The 22,410-nt window shown below is 36.9% G+C and overlaps 1 protein-coding gene across 3 annotated transcripts in view; it reads left to right on the top strand.

Annotated features, from left to right (window-relative positions):
• The window catches only part of KIAA0825, a 407,300-nt gene that overhangs the window by 136,695 nt on the left and 248,195 nt on the right, over nt 1–22,410 (top strand). For all 3 annotated transcript variants that reach the window (XM_081233566.1, XM_081233568.1, XM_081233567.1), the window contains exons 12-14: nt 2,853–3,043; nt 5,400–5,582; nt 22,098–22,208. In XM_081233566.1, coding sequence (XP_081089692.1) covers nt 2,853–3,043; nt 5,400–5,582; nt 22,098–22,208 — 485 coding nt within the window. The remainder of the gene's footprint in view (nt 1–2,852; nt 3,044–5,399; nt 5,583–22,097; nt 22,209–22,410) is intronic.

The raw sequence follows: 22,410 nt of genomic DNA, 5'->3' as shown, positions 1-22,410 counted from the left end.
GTCAGGTTGAGAGAGCCAAAGAGTTCAGTATCTTTCTGATGAGGTGCTGGTCAGATGGCACAGTGGGTGTTCAAATTACATGTTTAAAATTAAGCTTTTAGTATAGTTGACATCTGCTCAATTTTAGCAACTTGTGTTTTCTAATAGAGAATAAAGAATTGTCTGTTCAAAGATAATATTGAGTGGCTTATATAATAAAGCCCAGCTGCTTGTTTCCTGATATATAATCTAAATAAAAGCTCACATCTGTTTACCTTATAGTGGCTCTACAAAAATAACAGATGTTTACTAGCAGAATACTTTTGAAATGACAACAAAGAGGGAAACAGTTCAGAAAAATAAATGAATCACATTTAGTTTAATGAAAGCCCTTGCATACATTGAACTTATACACATTTTGAAGAAAATTGTGAGAAAGATGACCAGCTTGGAATGTCTTTAAGTAAACATGAAGTTTATATTTTTGTTTATTTATTTTTATTTTATTATTGTTATTTTTTGCGGTACGCGGGCCTCTCACTGTTGTGTCCTCTACCGTTGCGGAGCACAGGCTCCGGACGCGCAGGCTCAGCGGCCATGGCTCACGGGCCCGGCAGCTCCGCGGCATGTGGGATCCTCCTGCACCGGGGCACGAACCTGTGTCCCCTGCATCGGCAGGCGGACTCTCAACCACTGCGCCACCAGGGAAGCCCGAAGTTTATATTTTTAAAAGTCTTAAAAATAAGTATATTTTACTTTAGGAGAAGAAATCTGTGTGCCTAAAGTTATTTTTATTTTCTCATTTATTGCTAAAAGGTGGCTACTAAGGAAATTGGTTTTTTATATTTTGAAAAATATGAGAAATCATGTTGGCCATGTTATTATAGGCACTCACCATTGCCACGGAGAAAGTGTAAATCATTCAGGCCAGTTATGACGGGTTGGGTTGGTTTTGCTTTAATTAACACACAACACAGAAAGTAATAAAGAAAATCAAGCATTAAAATTACTTTCTTACTTGAGGAAATTTTTAAATCATTCTTTATCACAGAACACACAACAAAGAAAATATAAGAAACTATAATTTTGCGACTTCTGCATTAATTTTGTAATTCTTTTTTTTTCTTAAACAGTTTTCATGTACATCTAGTCAGGAAATCAGAAGTGGTCAAAGTCCCCACCAGTTTGAACTTGAGTCTTTGACAGTTTGATATCCAAGTTTCCCACCCAAGGAGAATAATTCTACTCATTTATAAACTCCATTTGAAAGTCAATAGATAATAACTATAGATTGTTATTATTACAGTAACAATAAAAGATTTTACTAATCAAAGAAATTACCAGGAGAATGATACGTAAGGAGTATCCACATAAGATATGATCAACTTTAGGTATAGGAGAACAGCAGACTTTTTTTTAAGATGACATTTGTTCGGGCTTCCCTGGTGGCACAGTGGTTAAGAGTCCGCCTGCCAGTGCAAGGGACATGGGTTCGAGCCCTGGTCCGGGAAGATCCCACATGCTGCAGAGCAACTAAGCCCGTGCGCCACAACTACTGTGCCTGTGCTCTAGAGCCCGCGAGCCACAACTACTGAAGCCCATGCACCTAGAGCCTATGCTCTGCAACAAGTGAAGCCACCACAATGAGAAGCCCGGGCACCGCAATGAAGAGTAGCCCCTGCTCCCTGCAACTAAAGAAAGCCCGCGCGCAGCAACAAAGACCCAATGCAGCCAAAAATAAATAAAATAAAATAAATTTATATAAAAAAAGAATGAAAACTAAAACTATTCTTAAAAAAAAGATGACATTTGTTTGAGAGATATAAGTAGTGGGCGAAGCAGAAATTTTAAGTCCAAGAGGATTACTTAGAGATAAATTGGAAGTTTTTCTCGTTTAACTTTTGATACAGTAACATATAATCAGGATAGTGTTTGAAGAACACATTCTTCAAACTTCAAACAATCTATTTCAAATAATCTTTTACTCTGGTCTGAAGAAAATGAGGAAATTAATAGCATACCTCCCTGAGAGCATGTTAACTAATTAAGGGTTGTAATTCACTTGAGGCTACCTTCTCATTTCTGCCTGTTTTCCTTGTCTTTGGCTGCTGTTGGGTCTCACTCTGTGGTCAGGGAAATTGTCACAGAGAAGAGGTCTGTAGCGGGGTAGAAAGGAATGAAAATCTGGCCCTTTGGAAGTATAAAGTACTGTAAAAATACTAAAAAATGATGATAACATATGCCTAGACTTTACAAAATCTTGCAAAAATCAGACTATCTTACTGTTTCTAGTATTGTTAAAACTCCATGGATGAAATAGCCTAATATAATCTTCGATAGTTACCCACCCCCTTTGTTTTCATGCATGTTGATAAGTATATAGTATGTAAGTTTATTTTTGCTTCTGTCATTTCATTGCAATGTGAAATCTAAAACACTTATAAAATGATCTCAATGATGCTAATAATCCCAGAAAAATATACATCCATAAACAATTTAAATTAATAAATTTTAATTTTTGAAGAATTGGCCCAGTATCTTCAACTAGCATGACTTTGGTTAGCAGCTATAAAGACAATTATTTTAAAGTAAATTTTAAACTCTAGACCAGGAGTAGGTAAATCAAGGCTATGCTAGGTTAAATGCTTGTGGTCTGGATTTGCATGAGAATGTCTGGTCTCATAATTGAAATAAAACATATGTTCCTTTGTCAATAAGGATGTTTTACATGTTGTCAAAAATCTTTCTTGGTCATCTAGTGTGTCAAACTCTCCAGCTATTTCCTTTCAGCCTGAACTAATCAGGTTCATAGGAAGCAAACTGATATTTGGGAAGATGTGATTATCTTTTTTAACGTGTGGTGGTTTTGCTAGGGGGAAAGATGCTCCTTCTCGCTCCAGATGTGGCATTATTTCTTCTGGGCGCTTCATCACGATCTCTGGACCATTCTGCCCCCTAAGTTAGGCCAGGAGATTCTAGCAGAAGTGCTGGAGAAATCTTTGGGTCTCCTGGCCTCCAGATATGCTCGGGCCCATCCCAGTTATAAGAGAACTCCACAGATAAGGTAATTGAAGTTGTGAAAACCATTGTTTTTTTAAGAAAACTTTTTCTTCATTTGTATAAAGCAGAATATAATTCTGTGTCTCATGACATAGCTCCTTGTATATTTAACACATTTCTAACATCTGAAAGGAAATCATATTCAATTTTCCCGAGATACTTTAGTAGAAATGTGGAACTTGAATCAAAATAACTTTGTTCTTTTTTCTTCTTAAAATTGTATATAAAACCCACTTGTTTCTAAAGAGTGTGAGTCAAGATGTATTACAATCTAGGACATAGATGTCCAAAGGTTAATAAATAAGATAAAGAGAGAAAATTAAGGTCCTGAAATGGAGAAGAAAGCATCAGTGCTGTGATGAAGTAATTTGACTTTGAGATTCTAGGCAACCAGGGGATTTTTGTTTTTTTGTTTTTTTTTTAATGACTTTAAATTGTGTAGTTAATCTTCATTAAGGAAACTCTTTTGTCTAATCATTTGTCTCTTAATATAGTCTAATTACTTCTTTCCTCTTTTCCTTTATTTTTTTCCTTTTCTTTTCATTATGTATTACTAAAAGCCAGTTCAACAAAATGTGAAATCACAGAAAATGAGGAGCAGCAGTCACGGGGTCTTAAATTAAAGACTGAATTATAGTCCAATTCTATGGGTTATCTAGGCAATGAATATTACAAAAATGTGCTTACATGACAGCAATGGTCTGTACAAAGTGAAGGCTTTTGTTTTTACAAACATTCTGGCTAATATGATTAAGACCTGCCTTTTAGGTATAAAAAATTTTTTTTTTCAGATATATGTTAGGAGGAACCGAAAGACATCAGAGGCTTTTTTTTTTTTTCCAGTAGGAATTATTTTTCTGATCAAGCATGCTGCATTTGAAGGGCATTTAGGTCCTGCTACAGTGTTCCATAAGTATGGTATTTTGAACAGGCTGTTTTGAATTACTGACCAAGCATTTTTTTTAAAAAACATTGAACTCTGAAGAATAGACGGAAAATTCCTTTTGAGAGCAAAGAATACCTTCATTCTTTTCCTGATGTAGCTTAAATCACTTTTGACTGTGAGGTGGCAAGCCATTATGAGATGCTTATGAAATCAGATTTACTATTAGCTCATGAAATAGGTAGTATATTTAATTGATTAACTGTACTATAGAGACTTTTGGTTTCTATTTTCTGGGTAGTTACATAAAAATGCCACGCAAAGCTAGAATTATCTCTCCTAGTTTTTAATATGTAAAATAAATAAATAATTTTATTTGAATGGTTAATTCTAAAGCATCGATAGTGAGGAAATCAGATTTCGCAGGCATGTGTGTGTTTGTGTGTATATATATATATCTTGGATTTGCAATTGTTTAATTAGCAATTAGAGTGAGTGGATGCAAACTATAATTAAACCTTCCTAAGGGTGATTCTTGATGCTTTTAGAATTCCAGTAGCTTCCAACTGTTGTATAACCAAAACCATATATATGATTTATATATAATATGTTATATATTATTAATGTATGTATACATGTATTATATATAATACATTTGAAGCCAAAATGTCATTTTAAAAGATCCTTAAACTTATTTGTTTCTTATCACTTCAAAACTTTCTTCTTCTATTTCTTCAGCACTGAATTTAAAAGAAAAAAAAGAGGAAATTAACTGAGCTCTGTACAATTTAGTCATATACCAAAATAGTCTTTAAGCAGATCTTTGGAGTGCTGTTAAAACTCAAGAAAGATAGAAACAAAAAAATGAGTTTATGAATAAGGAAAAATATAGCATATTTGCTACAAATTTATTTAATATTGGAAATTTCTGAAACAATAAGCTTTTCCATTTGCACTTCTGGTGTCATTTTTTCTCATCTCCCACTTGCTGGGAGAACATGTTGCCCAATCTTGTGACTTTCTTTTGACACCTTGTACTTGGATGAGGACAATTGTCCTGCTATCAGATTTTTACCTATCATGCATATATGGATAATAGCAAATTTTCTTTTAATCTGACTTTTGCTGAATTTAATTGCTGACTTTTGCTGAAGGAAAGTATCTTGAGATTCTTGAAGAGTATCTTGATAATGCAAAATAAACATTTAAAAAAAAAAAAAGAAGTACTCCTGAAACACTTCACTACTATAGACTTCACTATCCCTAAAGATAATGAATGGTATTATGGGTCAGCTAACACTTGGAAACTCAAAAGCTGTCTTTGATGCTGTCTATCTGTTTTTGATCTCTGATGCTCTGATAGCTAACCAAATATATCTATTCTTACATATTCTTAATATAATAGCTATGGATGATAGTGTATATACCAAGCAGAAAAACGATTTTAACATGATTTTCTACTTTTTCTTTCCAACAGACTTGATGTCACAACAATTTTAATATGCACTGAGAACATGTTATGGTCAGTTTGCACATCTGTACAGAAGCTTTTGAATCCTCATGAGTGTGTAGATGATAAAATTTTAAAAATTCATACCCATTGTAATAATCTCTTCACAACATTAGTCATTTTGACTTCACCACTAACTGAATTATACCAGTAAGTATCAAATATATTTTCTTTTTAGCTATTATGATATATAAAATAATGTGATTTAACAGTTATTTTCATGATACTTACTGAATTGTGTGAAGTAACAAGTAGAAATGTATTTATTTATTTATTTTTTTGAAATTTATTGAAGTGCGTTTCTGATATGAGGTGAGCCATTTTACAAAACTAACACTAACCAACAGGGGTTTCTTCATTCTCAGAGTAATTTGGTCTTAGAAATGTGGTATATCTCTATTCGTCGATCCTATTCAGTTGATAAGGCTCTAATACAAGCAGGATCATCTCGAGCATCACTATTTGGTTGTTTAAATGATCAAATAATATTAATGGATTGGTTATTTCAGTCATAGCTTGATTACCCTGTGAAAAAATAAATCATATCCAATGGCTTTGTGTGTCTTTTAAAAATATTTTTAAATTTTTAATTTGATATAAAGTGATTTTCTCTAATAAAAAAAATTTTTAGATGATTGTAAAATATTCTCAAGGGACTTCCCTGGTGGTCCAGCGGTTAAGACTCTATGCTTCCACCGCAGGGGCCAGTGTTTTCGATCCCTGGTCAGGGAACTAAGATCCCACATGCTGTGCAGTGCGGCCAAAAAAAATAAATAAAATAAAATATTCTCAAATCTGGAAGAGACCTAATGGTTCCATACTTTCAGTTACTCTGCCATAGATTTGCATTTTTAGTATTAGACTTTAGTGACTGAGCTAGTAATGGCAGTCAGTGGAAATAGGAACAAGTAATTACATTTTTTAATGTTGAAATATTTTACTTAGCTAAACAAATAAGATTTAGGGAAATTAAAAAATTTGAACTACTTTTCTGGTTTATTTCATTCAAATTTGTAATATTATAAAAGAGATTAGAGTAAATCTTATAATAAAACGTTAATACAATTTTGTTTAAACCCTTCTCCAAAATAGTCACTTTATCTTGAAAGACTAGATATTGCAAATTCTTAGTTTCTTGGATAGTAAAAATTATACATATTTCTATTTCTTAGGATAAATTAGGTAAAGGATTTGTTTCTGCACTATGCTGGTAAAGGCAATATATAAATCTTGATTTTCAGTAAATTTTAAGACTTTTGTGTTAGAAATTCTAAGAGTAATTAACAAGTTTGATTTCAATTTCCCTATAATTTTCACCCACTCCTTGACTTTCAACAGACCCATTGTTTACAGATTGCTTCTTCTGGCAACGTTACCATTGAGAACTCATTTTAGAAATGGAGAATTCTTTCAGAAAGGGAAAGAAATAGTGAGATAAATTGCCATAAATTTGGAATTATGTACATAATGGTGCATAATCATAAAAAGCTCAAGGTCTGAAGCCTATAATAAATTCTAATAAACTAAACTGATTTACCATAGATGAAAAAATTACTATGCTCTTAGTTCAATGGGTCATTTCATCTAAGGGGAAGACCCTGTGAAAATCAGGAACAAAGTTGACAAATTTCATGGATTGGTCATGGTGAGCAATATTGAATTTCATGGTCTGTCACAGATGAATAGAAAAATTTTAACCCCACAATGCATTTGTAAAACAAATAAATTATCATCAAAGATTGCATATTTTAATAGTAATAATATAACACACATTCATTATTGTTAACCTGTGGCTTTTGATACATTTTAAAACAACTATGCAAGTATTCAAATCTCTGTGATTGGTGCATTAGATATTGCACTGTAACCTCATTCAACAAATTTAAATTGCTAATTTCAACCAGGATTGAAGAACATTTTATACCAAGCACTGCCTCTGGTTTTCTTAATATAAAACATAGATAGTGGTATTGCTTTGAAGCATGAACAAAACTCTATACATACTTTAAATTTTTTATTATTTCTCAGATCATAAAAATTTTCACAGATTGTATCCATTCATGTTGATACAAAATTTATTATTGCTTTCCTAAAGTGTAAATCTAATCTTTAAAATATATTTTGCTTTGTATTGACAAAGAAAATCTACAGGGCAGCATGTTCCTCACCAAATAAGAAAAAAAAGTGTGTGTATGTTGCAAGAACCCTATTGACTTACTTATTAGCTTCTTTTCACAGCTAGGGTATGAAGTTGTCATATTATTAGTATTTTAGAAAAAAATTGTATCTCTGTCTCACATTTAAAAATTAAACTATATGCTTTGAGGAATTGGTGAAAAGTAGCAATCAGCATTGAATTTTTATAAACTATGCCTGACATTTGTTACTCTATGTGATATACCTTTTTTGAAGGTGACTGCCTTTATTCCAAGTAGTTCTGACAGATAAACTGACTGTATTTTCCTTCCTGAGCTTAGCATAGGACTACTAAATCCCAGGGCAGAAATACGATCTTTAAATCTTTTCAGAAAGAATGAAACCTGTTTGCAAAAATGTGTGTTCTTTTTTAACTCTCCTTTGCAGATTTCTCTTAGAATGTTGTAAAAGGAGTACTTTAGGTTTGTCCTCCAGGGAAAGAAACCTGCTGAAACAGAAAAATTTCACCATGTATTTTCCAAAATGCTTATCACGTGTAGTTATACTTATCTTCTTCTGTAAAGGCAGTTAAGCTGCACTTTCAGAAGTGTACTTAATACACGTGCACACACATACCCACACAGTGATTTCATGTATTGCATTTTGCTTGTGTAGAATGTTAGTTTTAGTTTGTATATAGAAAATTAAAATTAATTTTTAGAATTTTAGGTAAATGCAATTTAGTTTCAATTCGAGAAATGTTGTTGCCTCCCTAGGCCCTATGACTAAGCACCAGGATTAAACACAAGGGATACAGCAGTGAAGAAGATGAAATATTCACCCCCAAGTAATTTAGGAAAGTCTGAAAAAAAATTTTTTTTTCCTTACATCTTTATTGGAGTATAATTGCTTTACAATGGTGTGTTAGTTTCTGCTTTATAACAAAGTGAATCAGTTATACATATACATATGCTCCCATATCTCTTCCTTCTCACGTCTCCCTCCCTCCCACCCTCCCTATCCCACTCCTCTAGGTGATCACAAAGCACCAAGGTGATCTCCCTGTGCTAAGCGGCTGCTTCCCACTATCTATCTATTTTAACTTTGGTAGTGTATATATGTCCGTAACAATCTCTTGCTTTGTCACAGCTTACCCTTCCCCCTCCCCATATCCTCAAGTCCATTCTCTACTAGGTCTCTGTCTTTATTCCTGTCTTACCCCTAGGTACTTCATGACATTTTTTTTCTTAAATTCCATATATATGTGTTAGCATACGGCATTTGTCTTTCTCTTTCTGACTTACTTCAGTCTGTATGACAGACTCTAGGTCCCTCTACCTCATTACAAAGAGCTCAATTTCGTTTCTTTTTATGGCTGAGTAATATTCCATTGTATATATGTGCCACATCTTCTTTATCCATTAATCCGATGATGGACACTTAGGTTGTTTCCATCTCCTGGCTATTGTAAATAGAGCTGCAATGAACTTTTTGGTACATGACTCTTTTTGAATTATGGTTTTCTCAGGGTATATGCCCAGTATTGGGATTGCTGGGTCATATGGTAGTTCTATTTGTAGTTTTTTAAGGAACCTCCATACTGTTCTCCACAGTGGCTGTACCAATTCACATTCCCACCAGCAGTGCAAGAGTGTTCCCTTTTCTCCACACCCTCTCCAGCATTTATTGTTTCTAGATTTCTTGATGATGGCCATGCTGACTGGTGTGAGATGATATCTCATTGTAGTTTTGATTTGCATTTCTCTAATGATTAATGATGTTGAGCATTATTTCATGTGTTTGTTGGCAATCTGTGTATCTTCTCTGGAGAAATGTCTATTTAGGTCTTCTGCCCATTTTTGGATTGGGTTGTTTGTTTTTTTGTTATTGAGCTGCCTGAGCTGCTTATAAATTTTGGAGATTAATCCTTTGTCAGCTGCTTCATTTGCAAATATTTTCTCCCATTCTGAGGGTTGTCTTTTGATCTTGTTTATGGTTTCCTTTGCTGTGCAAAAGCTTTGAAGTTTCATTAGGTCCCATTTGTTTATTTTTGTTTTTATTTCCGTTTCCCTAGGAGGTGGGTCAAAAAGGATCTTGCTGTGATTTATGTCATAGAGTGTTCTGCCTATGTTTTCCTCTAAGAGTTTGATAGTGTCTGGCCTTACATTTAGGTCTTTAATCCATTTTGAGCTTATTATTGTGTATGGTGTTAGGGAGTGATCTAATCTCATACTTTTACATGTCCCTGTCCAGTTTTCCCAGCACCACTTATTGAAGAGGCTGTCCTTTCTCCAGTGTACATTCTTGCCTCCTTTATCAAAGATAAGGTGACCATATGTGCGTGGGTTTATCTCTGGGCTTTCTATCCTGTTCTATTGATCTATCTTTCTGTTTTTGTGCCAGTACCATACTGTCTTGATTACTGTAGCTTTGTAGTATAGTCTGAAGTCAGGGAGCCTGATTCCTCCAGCTCGTTCTCAAGATTGTTTTGGCTATTCAGGGTCTTTTGTGTTTCCATACAAATTGTGAAATTTTTTGTTCTAGTTCTGTGAAAAATGCCAGTGGTAGTTTGATAGGGATTGCATTGAATCTGTAGATTGCTTTGGGTAGTAGAGTCATTTTCACAATGTTGATTCTTCCAAAACAAGAACATGGTATATCTCTCCATCTATTTGTATCCTCTTTAATTTCTTTCATCAGTGTCTTATAATTTTCTGCATACAGGTCTTTTGTCTCCTTAGGTAGGTTTATTCCTAGATATTTTATTCTTTTTGTTGCAATGGTAAATGGGAGTGTTTTCTTGATTTCACTTTCAGATTTTTCATCATTAGTGTATAGGAATGCCAGAGATTTCTGTGCATTAATATTGTATCCTGCTACTTTACCAAATTCATTGATTAGCTCTAGTAGTTTTCTGGTAGCATCTTTAGGTTTCTCTATGTATAGTATCATGTCATCTGCAAACACTGACAGCTTTACTTCTTCTTTGCTGATTTGGATTCCTTTTATTTCCTTTTCTTCTCTGATTGCTGTGGCTAAAACTTCCAAAACTATGTTGAATAAGAGTGGTGAGAGTGGGCAACCTTGTCTTGTTCCTGATCTTAGTGGAAATGCTTTCAGTTTTTCACCATTAAGGACAATGTTGGCTGTGGGTTTATCATATATGGCCTTTATTAGGTTGAGGAAAGTTCCCTCTTTGCCTACTTTCTGCAGGGTTTTTATCATAAATGGGTGTTGAATTTTTTCAAAAGCTTTCTCTGTATCTATTGAGATGATCATATGGTTTTCTCCTTCAATTTGTTAATATGGTGTATCACGTTGATCGATTTGCATATATTGAAGAATCCTTGCATTCCTGGAATAAACCCCACTTGATCATGGTGTATGATCCTTTTAATGTGCTCTTGGATTCTGATTGCTCGTATTTTGTTAAGGATTTTTGCATCTATGTTCATCAGTGATATTGGCCTGTAGTTTTCTTTCTTTGTGACATCCTTGTCTGGTTTTGGTATCAGGGTGATGGTGGCCTCGTACAATGAGTTTGGGAGTGTTCCTCCCTCTGCTATATTTTGGAAGAGTTTGAGAAGGATAGGTGTTAGCTCTTCTCTAAATGTTTGATAGAATTCGCCTGTGAGGCCATCTGGTCCTGGGCTTTTGTTTGTTGGAAGATTTTTTATCACAGTTTCAATTTCAGTGCATGTGATTGGTCTGTTCATATTTTCTATTTCTTCCTGATTCAGTCTTGGCAGGTTGTGCATTTCTAAGAATTGGTCCATTTCTTCCAGGTTGTCCATTTTATTGGCATAGAGTTGCTTGTAGTAATCTCTCATGATCTTTTGTATTTCTGCAGTGTCAGTTGTTACTTCTCCTTTTTCATTTCTAATTCTATTGATTTGAGTCTTCTCCCTTTTTTTCTTGATGAGTCTGTCTAATGGTTTGTCAATTTTGTTTATCTTCTCAAAGAACCAGCTTCTAGTTTTATTGATCTTTGCTATCGTTTCCTTCATTTCTTTTTCATTTATTTCTGATCTGATTTTTATGATTTCTTTCCTTCTGCTAACTTTGGGTTTTTTTTAATTCTTCTTTCTCTAATTGCTTTAGGTGCAAGGTTAGGTTGTTTATTCGAGATGTTTCTTGTTTCTTGAGGTAGGATTGTATTGCTATAAACTTCCCTCTTAGAACTGCTTTTGCTGCATCCCATAGGTTTTGCATCACCATGTCTCCATTGTCATTTGTTTCTAGGTATTTTTTAATTTCCTCTTTGATTTCTGCAGTGATCACTTCATTATTAAGTAGTGTATTGTTTTGCCTCCGTGTGTTTGTATTTTTTACAGATCTTTTTCCTGTAATTGATATCTAGTCTCATAGCATTGTGGTCGGAAAAGATACTTGATACAATTTCAATTTTCTTAAATTTACCCAGGCTTGATTTGTGACCCAAGATATGATCTATCCTGGAGAATGTTCCATGAGCACTTGAGAAAAATGTGTATTCTGTTGTTTTTGGATGGAATGTCCTATAAATATCAATTAAGTCCATCTTGTTTAATGTGTCATTTAAAGCTTGTGTTTCCTCATTTATTTTCATTTTGATCTGTCCATTGGTGAAAGTGGGGTGTTAAAGTCCCTTACTATGAATGGGTTTCTGTCGATTTCCCCTTTTATGGCTGTTAGTATTTGCCTTATGTATTGAGGTGCTCCTATGTTGGGTGCATAAATATTTACAATTGTTATATCTTCTTCTTGGATCGATCCCTTGACCATTATGTAGTGTCCTTCATTGTCTCTTCTAATAGTCTTTATTTTAAAGTCTATTTTGTCTGATATGAGAATTGCTACTCCAGCTTTCTTTTGGTTTCCATTTGCATGGAATATCTTTTTCCATCCCCTTAGTTTCAGTCTGTATGTGTCTCTAGGTGTGAAGTGGGTCTCTTGTAGACAGCATATATATGGGTCTTGTTTTTGTATCCATTCAGCCAATCTATGTCTTTTGGTGGGAGCATTTAATCCATTTACATTTAAGGTAATTATCGATATGTATGTTCCTATTCCCATTTTCTTAATTGTTTTGGGTTCGTTATTGTAGGTCTTTTCCTCCTCTTGTGTTTCTTGCCTAGAGAACTTCCTTTAGCATTTGTTGTAAAGCTGGTTTGGTGGTGCTGAACTCTCTCAGCTTTTGCTTGTCTGTAAACGTTTTAATTTCTCCATCAAATCTGAATGAGATCCTTGCTGGTTAGAGTAATCTTGGTTGCAGGTTTTTCTCCTTCATCACTTTAAATAAGTCCTGCAAGTCCCTTCTGGCTTGCAGAGTTTCTCCTGAAAGATGAGCTGTAAATCTTATGGGGATTCCCTTGTGTGTTATTTGTTGTTTTTCCCTTGCTGCTTCTAATATATTTTCTTTGTATTTAATTTTTGACACTTTGATTAATATGTGTCTTGGCGTATTTCTCCTTGGATTTATTCTGTATGGGACTCTCTGTGCTTCCTGGACTTGATTAACTATTTCCTTTCCCATATTAGGGAAGTTTTCAACTATAATCTCTTCAAATATTTTCTCAGTCCCTTTCTTTTTCTCTTCCTCTTCTGGAACCCCTATAATTCGAATGTTGGTGCATTTAATGTCCCAGAGGTCTCTAAGACTGTCCTCACTTCTTTTCATTCTCTTTTCTTTATTCTGCTCTGCAGTAGTTATTTCCACTATTTTATCTTCCAGGTCACTTATCCGTTCTTCTGCCTCAGTTATTCTGCTATTGATCCCATCTAGAGTATTTTTAATTTCATTTATTGTGTTGTTCATCATTGCTTGTTTCATCTTTAGTTCTTCTAGATCCTTGTTAAATGTTTCTTGCATTTTTTCTATTTCCAAGATTTTGGATCATCTTTACTATCATTATTCTGAATTCTTTTTCAGGTAGACTGCCTATTTCCTCTTCATTCGTTAGGTCTGTTGGGTTTTTATCTTGCTCCTTCATCTGCTCTGTGTTTTTCTGTCTTCTCATTTTGCTTATCTTACTGTGTTTGGTGTCTCCTTTTTGCAGGCTGCAGGTTCGTAGTTACCATTGTTTTTGGTGTCTGTCCCCAGTGGCTAAAGTTGGTTTAGTGGGTTGTGTAGGCTTCCTGGTGGAGGGGACTAGTGCCTGTGTTCTGGTTGATGAGGCTCGATCTTGTCTTTCTGGTGGGCAGGTCCACATCTGGTGGTGTGTTTTGGGGTGTCTGTGGACTTATTATGATTTTAGGCAGTCTCTCTGTTAATGGGTGGGGTTGTATTCCTGTCTTGCTAGTTGTTTGGCATAGGGTGTCCAGCACTGTAGCTTGCTGGTCGTTGAGTGAAGCTGGGTGCTGGTATTGAGATGGAGATCTCTGGGAGATTTTCGCCATTTGATATTATGTGGAGTCGGGAGGTTTCTTGTGGACCAGTGTCCTGAAGTTGGCTCTCCCACCTCAGAGGCACAGCATTGACTCCTGGCTAGAGAACCAAGAGCCTTTCATCCACACGGCTCAGAATAAAAGGGAGAAAAAGTGGAAAGAAAGAAAGAAAGAAAGGAAGGAAGGAAGGAAGGAAGAAAAGAAAGGAAGGAAGGAAGGAAGAAAGGAGGGAGTGAGGGAGGGAGGGAGGGAGGAAGGAGGGAAGGAAGGAAGGAAAGAAAGAAAGAAAGAAAGAAGATAAAATAAAATAAAGTAAGATAAAATAAAATAAAGTTATTAAAATAAAAAATAATTATTAAGAAAAAAAAAACAAAAAACAAAAACGGACGGATAGAACCCTAAGACAAATGCTGGAAGCAAAGCTTTACAGACAAAATCTCACACAGAAGCATACACATACACACTCACAAAAAGAGGAAAAGGGGAAAAAATAATAAATCTTGCTCTCAAAGTCCACCTCCTCAACTTGGGATGATTCATTGTCTATGCATGTATTCCACAGATACAGAGTACTTCAAGTTGATTGTGGAGCTTTAATCCGCTGCTTCTGAGGCTGCTGGGAGAAATTTCCCTTTCTCTTCTTTGTTCGCACAGCTCCCGGGGCTCGGCTTTGGATTTGGCCCTGCCTCTGTGTGTAGGTCGCCGGAAGGCGTCGGTTCTTCACTCAGACAGGACGGGGTTAAAGGAGCCGCTGATTTGAGGGCTCCGGTTCACTCAGGCCGGGGGGAGGGAGGGGCACGGATGCGGGGCGTGACTGCGGCGGCAGAGGCCGGCGTGACATTGCACCAGCCTGAGGCGCGCCGTGCGTTCTCCCGCAGAAGTTGTCCCCGGATCACGGGACCCCGGCAGTGGCGGGCTGCACAGGCTCCCCGGAAGGCGGGTGTGGAGAGCGACCTGTGCTCGCACACAGGCTTCTTGGTGGCAGCAGTGGCAGCCTTAGCGTCTCATGCCCGTCTCTGGGGTCCGCGCTTTTAGCCGCAGGTCGCGCCTGTCTCTGGAGCACCTTTAAGCAGCGCTCTTAACCCCCTCTCCTCGCGCACCAGGAAATAAAGAGGGAAGAAAATGTCTCTTGCCTCTTCGGCCGCTCCAGACTTTTCCCCAGACTCCTTCCCGGCTAGCTGTGGTGCACTAACCCCTTCAGGCTGTGTTCACGCCGCCAGTCCTCTCCCTGCGCTCCGACAGAAGCCTGAGCCTCAGCTCCCAGCCCCGCCCGCCCCGGCGGGTGAGCAGACAAGCCTCTTGGGCTGGTGAGTGCTGGTCGGCACCGATCCTCTGTGCGGGAATCTCTCTGCTTTGCCCTCCGCACCCCTGTTGCTGTGCTCTCCTCTTTCCCCCTCCGCCACCCGCAGTCTCCGCCCACGAAGGGGCTTCCTAGTGTGTGGAAACCTTTCCTCCTTCACGGCTCCCTCCCACTGGTGCAGGTCCCGTCCCTATCCTTTTGTCTCTGTTTATTCTTTTTTCTTTTGCCCTACCCAGGTACGTGGGGACTTTCTTGCCTTTTGGGAGGTCTGAGGTCTTCTGCCAGCGTTCAGTAGGTGTTCTGTAGGAGTTGTTCCACGTGTAGATGTATTTCTGGTGTATCTGTGGGGAGGAAGGTGATTGCCGCGTTTTACTCTTCCGCCATCTTCCCCTCGTCTTGAAAAAAATTTTAATGTTAAAATTGAATGTTATATCTCCAGAATATTTTGATGAGTTATATAAAAACTAAAAATGGAAATTTTTTGTAAGTTGATTGTCCCCAATGTTACATCATTTAATAACATGGAAGAATGAATTTCAGTACAAGTACCAACATACCAGGCAAAGGTTGGAGTCATCAGCAATAGGCCAGAATGTTGATCACTAAGCCAAGGAACAGCAGACCTATCTTTGGGGTTCACTTGTTATCATTCTCATGGCTTTTGAATCACTAAACTCTAAGGTATTTCAGTGCTTTGTCTGTAGTTCAGTTTCAAACAAGTACTAGGTGTTTTAAAGTTATTGTCTTAGCTTTTTTATTTCTTTAATTATATGAAATTATTTCACTGTCCCTCACAAAACAATGTGTTGGACTAAAATTTTGTTTTTCATACTTCAAGAATGTCTGGCACACTCGAAACAGGTAGTTCCTCAAAATGTTAAGCATAGGGATGCTCATGTAAAATGTTGAGCATATGGTCCTATGATGTAGTAATTTTACTCCTAGGTATGCACACAAAAGAAATGTAAATATATGTCCATGTAAAGATTTGTACACAGGTGTTCATAGCAGCATTTTTCATAATAGCACAAAGTGGGAAGAATCCAAATGTCCATCAGCTGGTGAATAGAAAACAATATGTGGCATATACATACAGTAGAATATTATTCAACCATTAAAAGAAGTGGAGTACTGACAGATGCTGCAACAGGGATGAACTTCAAAACCTGCATGCTAAGTGAAGAAAGCCAGACATGTGAGAGCACATATTGTGTGACTCAGTTTAATAGAAACTTCCAGAATAAGCAAATCCACAGAGACAGAGAGTAGATTAGTGGTTGTCAGAGGCTGAGAGGAGGGGAGAATGGATAGTACCTGCTAATGGGTACAGGGTTTCTTCTGAGCCTAATTAAAATGTTATAAAATTAGATAGTGGTGAAAGTTGCACAGCTCTGTGAATATAGTAGAAATCATTTAGTTGTGTACTTAAAATGAGTAAATTTTGTGGTATGTGAATTGTATATCTCAATAAAGCTGTTAAAAAATGAATATAGATTAGATGGAAATAGAAATAAAAGTATGTAAAATGCAAAAAAAAAAAAAAAAGGTGTCTGGCAGAATGCAAAATGATCCAGAAAACAGATGTAGTTCTCTTAGCCATTTTGCTTAGATTAAATGACTCCCTTTGTACTCTTCCCTCTAAACATTATTTTTGAGGGAAATCTCTATCAAAAGAAAGAACTAAAATCAAACACCTTTATGTGTGGTCTTAATAAGGTAAAACATTGGTAAACGGCTAGTCGTTAATTTTGGAGAAGACCAGTGTCCTGAATCTCTGACTAGCTGTTTCCTGCCCTGTACTCTGGGTCAAGTCTGGTTCAGTCTCTTCACCATATGTCCTGTTCTCAATCTGCACCTTGGCTGTGTACCACCCTAGACTGACTTCACAGATGCCCCCAATATTCATCCTCCTTTCTACTAAGCAGGGTCTGACAATACCTTCTATTTATTCACTCTTTTTTTTTTAAACCAGTATTTACAGTGTACTTTCTATAGGCCAAGCATTGCGCCATTCATTTTCTAACTTCAAATCATCATTTTCTAACCTCAAAGAGTTATTTTCATCATGAGAAACACAAGCCAGGGGCAGGAGAATTGCAGGGAACCGTACTGTACTCCAAGTATCTTACCTTGTGTCTTAAACTTAATGACATTGAGGCAACAACTTATAGTCCCAGGGGTAACACTGCTTTATGAAAGAAAAGCAGTGACTTAGAATTATGTTTAAAATGGTGAAGTAGATTGAATTTGGTTATCTCTGCATATTCGTGGTTAGTTGGCTATGATTTTAGGGGCATCAGAAAGGCTCATATGTCCTCAGTTATCTCAAGTATTCCAGTGTTGTCTCAGTAGTTCAGTTTCAAGCTAATTCTACTTCTTCTGAAGTTATGGTCTTCTCTTGTTATTTTTATTTATTGCGTACCTCCAATGGGTTCAGCACCATGGTAGCCACAGATGATATAAGACATCTGACCTGACACCTCTGCCCCTGTGGAACTTACATCCTTGGGCTACCTCTATTCCATCCTGGAGATTTATTCCATTAGCATCATATTATGAGACACAGTTCTTCTGGGAGGGCAGCCAAAAGCAGGGTGGCACAAGAGAAGCATAAAACCCAGCTAACTCTTTTTAGCATATCAGTTTATCTCACTTTTGACGTACACTGAATTTATTTCATTCTAGCAGCAGCTGGCTACATTAAGCTCAAGGAGTCAATCAGTTTTGATAATGAAAAAAGGAAGGAAGGCAACATAATTGTAGATCAGGGACCCAGAAGAGACAGAATCTGGGATAGTGTGCTCAAGTTGGGTGGTGTGATCATCCCAGAGCCAGTATGATGTTAGTAATAGAGAAGGGGCATGATGTTGGAGGAAAGGCAAAGTCAAGGAGTTTCCCCAAATTTCTATTTTTCCCTTTAAGCAAAGCTGTTTTTATAGGCTGCTAATTTGGAAATGTGAAGAAATGTATTCTGCTTCAACCTATGGACAATTACTTATTTTTAAAGGAGTATTCACATTTGCTATATCAAAATTTTTTTATGTCTTGTGGAAAATATAATTCTGTGGCTCATATGATTGTATTTTACTATCCACTATGAATTATTTAGAGCATCCTCTCTTTTAACTGTATACCAAAACATCATTAGAGGTTATCTAGTAGCTAGATCATCATTTCATTCTCCCATGGAGGCTTGTAGGCCAATTTTCACCCTGTTATACTCTCCATAATAATTAAACTAATTTGGGATCTTGCTGTGGAATTAAATGCTCATACAGATCCCACCCCCTCTTAGACCATAAACATCTGCCATAATATTTCATTATTGCCAAATAACCTTACTATTACCAGTACAACTCTCAGTGGAGGAAAAGAGTTTAGGGACTGGCAGAAATGTTCTGGGAAGTATTGCATTGCCAATGGTTTGTAGTTTAAGAAATTTTGGCACCAAATAACAGTTCCATTATTATTAGATCCTCCATTATTTTTTCTAATCTTGAGAATAAAACTGTACCTAGACGACTGTTTAGACTATTAGGAATTCCATGTCAGTTCTGAGGTTGTTGTAGACCTTCTTAAGAAGTATTTGCAACTGTTGTTATCATGCTGATACTACCTTACAGTTGTTGAGCCCTTATTATGTACAAGGCACTTTGCTAAAGGCTTTTATGCATTATCTCAATCATCACACTGACCTTGTGAGGAGATTACTATTATCCCCATCTTACAAATGAGAAAACTGAAGCAAAATTAATTGCCAAACAACATTACACATCTAATTAAGAGCCCACCCAAGATACACACCCAGGCTATCTGGCTCCAGAGGTCCTGCACATACCCAGGCAGGTGCATTTATGATCTTCCATGACCCTCCCCTTGGGTATGGGGCAGGCAGCAAAAAGTGAATGTAAAAGGATCAGAGGTAGAGTTAAGTCCTAAGAAGAAGCAAAGCCAAATAAGGGCATAGCGAGGGATGGAGTGGTGAGAAGGGAAATATTTTAGACAGGGTGGTCAGGGAAGACTTATCAGATAAGGTTTTGAGGTAGAGCCATCTATGGAGCCAGTTGAACATGGCAGAGAGGGCATTCTAGGTAAGGTATTCATTCTTGGAGAAATAAGGTGCCTCCTACCCCCTGCAGATAACTGGACAAATGGGGATTTATGCAAAGGGCTCAAAGAAGTAGGTGGAAAAGTAGGCAGAGGCTATGATACCACAGCCTCTAGTTCCTCCTTCTCTCTCATCAAGCCCAGCTCTTGTCCCATCCTTTTCCCCAAATATGTCACTTTCTTTAAGACAGCCTTTTTTTTCCAGACTCCTTAACTGTACCTCCTCTCACATTATACCAGCACCTTCCTCTTCCTAGCTCCCTTGCTAGTGCGTGTCCCTCTCCTGCACCCTCACTCTCTTGGCCTCTCTGTTCAGCCTCTGGAACACTGTTGGCAAAAATCACTCAGCTGTGCTTTTGTACCCTTTGACAATCCTACCCCTTGTCCTGTCTCTGGGTAGCTCCCTCTTTCATCCTTCTTCACTTTGGCCAAACCCTCCACCTTGTCCCATCCCACTATTTGCTAGAAGGTGGCCTTCTCCTTTACTTCTCTGAGAAACCCAGACCTTCATGTATGTACTTTAACTTCTCATCTGCATTCTTAATAATTATCTTGATTCTTACTTACCTTTACATCCTTTGACTTGTGGTCAGTGAGTCTTTTTTCCCAACCACAGCAAATCTTTTAACCTGAGCTCTTGATGACATTTACCTCCTACACCATGGCCTTAGTCTCTGGTTCTTCTCCCCAAGACTCTCTTGTATTAAAAAATATTCCATCTTTATTATTGTGCCTCCCTTCTAAAACAGAGTTTGTGCTCATTGTCTCCACTTTTGCACCTACCATTTACTCAATATACTGCAGCTGCCCTCATCATACTGAACAAACATGGGCTAGGTCATCCATGCACACCCAATTGCTAACTTTACAATTTTTGTCCCTCCATTCACTTACCCTCTCTGCAGCTTATGACACTATTGGCCATTTCTCTAACCTTAACATCACCTTCTCCTGGCTCTTTGCCTACTTCTCTGATGATTCCTTCTGCTTCATTTGAGTGCTTCTTTTTCTCACCTCACCCTTTAAATGTTTGTGTGTTCCAGAGTTCCATGATTGTCCATCTTTTCATCTTACACTGTTTCTTTGGGTGAATTCACCCATTTCCATGGTTTCACCATTATGCTAGTGACTTACATATCAGTATCATCAATCCAAATGTCTCTGGTATATGCTGGATCAGTAAATCCAAATTCCTACTGGAGTCTGCAACCCCCTCAGCATATCTAGAACTAAGGAAAGCACCTGCAAGTCATCCAGACTTCTCCTCTTATCTTAACCCTTCTGGCTTCTACCTCCTCCCTTTTGCTGCCTCCAACCCCATATCATTAGAGGATGAATATTGTTAATTCTCTTGATTTTTTTTTATATTTGTCCCATACACACGATCTCTTATGCTTCTTACTTTGGTTTAGGACTTTGTCTTCTTCTGCCTGGTCTACTGAAATATCATCTTCATTATCTCCCTTCCTCCAGCCCTAATCTCCAATCATCTCTCTCACTAGTGCACAAGTGAGTTTCCTAAAATGTAAAATAGCTGAGAAAACTCCTATGCTATAAACTCTTCAGTGATTCCTCATTGCTAATACAAAGTCCAGACTCCTTAGAAAAGTATGTCTTGGTGTCCTGACCTAGCTCATGCCTGCTTCTCTAGTTCACACAGTGGAAGGTATGGGATGGAAATAGGACAGCCTCACTTTGGAGCCTATTTATGGAATTTTGTTCTCTCTGAAATTTAGTGAGGAAATGGCTTTCAAAGAGGAGATGATCTATTAAAATTCTAAAAATATCAACATGTATTTAATTAGAAGGTGTTCTACTTGGCTTGACAAACAGTGGAGAGACAGGTCAAATTTGGAAATGTGAGGATACAAGAAGCAGGCTGTAGGATGAAAAGAGTGGGGTGGGTTTTCAGAGTCAAATTGCATTCCACCTATTATTTAAAAGATGCTATTGCTACTGTACTTCAGATGAAGAGAGATAGCACCACTTCAAACAATTCTATTTCTAAAGTGTTCCCAGTTGTGACTCTTAACTCCATGTAGGCAAATATAGTCTTCTGTTATTATAAAAATTTTATTAGCCAAGGTATCTACTAAAGATTTTATGTAACAAGTCCTTTCTTATTACCTCAAGATTTACTGTTGAATTTGGGCCAACGTAGAAAAACGTTATAGTTACTTCTCCAAAGATAGTTGTAGACCAGATATTCTGGCCAAACTGTTCTAATTTTGAAATCACAGTTGTATATTTTACAGTTAAATTCTTCTTTACCCACCTTCTGTAGGCCCTTAGGGGCATACAAAATTAATTGTACATTCTCATTAATTGTTTAGTATTTATAAATCATTTTAAAGAGTAAAAAGAGGTACCTTTATGCTAAACATTTTTGCATTAACGAAGGAAAAATGACAAAATATTGACATTTATTGGATTCAGGTTGAGGGAGGGAGACGTGGTATTCATTTTACTATTCTTCATACATTTATTTTTGACAAATTTTATAATGGGAATTTTTAAAATTAAATGATAATGGTATTGTCATACCTTCTCAAGTGTAAGGGTTGTTGCAGAGAGGCCTCTGAATCACCTATTAAATTGTAAATACCAAGTGGATGAAGTGGGTGCATTGTCCATTCTAGCACAATATTGTTTTGTGTAAAATCATTAACTTCGAATACTAAGGAAAAATAAGTTTTGATGGTCTTCATAGTTAATGTTCCCTGTATATTCTGAAATAATGATTTTTATTTCCCTAGGACTTTTCAGCATGGCATGGACGATTCTGGCCCAGATTCCTTAAAGCCATTTTTCAAGCAACCATTACATTGGCTTTCTTGCATATCACATTTCTACCCTTCTTTACTCAGGTGAGAACCTCTAAAAACTATACCATCTATAATTCTTTGATTCCTTTGAAGTTTAATAGAAACTTTTATCCATGGAGGTAAATACATCTTACAAAAAGAAATTAAAACTTTTGACACTACGCAGGTAAGTAAAGAGTATATATCTTTCTTTAGCTCAAGAATCCAAGTAGGCCTCATAATCATTCTACTAACATAGTTTTAC

This window comes from Mesoplodon bidens, assembly GCF_964165515.1.
Source record: "Mesoplodon bidens genome assembly, chromosome: 4".
NCBI classification, from domain to species: domain Eukaryota; kingdom Metazoa; phylum Chordata; class Mammalia; order Artiodactyla; family Ziphiidae; genus Mesoplodon; species Mesoplodon bidens.
This window is presented reverse-complemented; position numbering and strand designations above follow the sequence as displayed.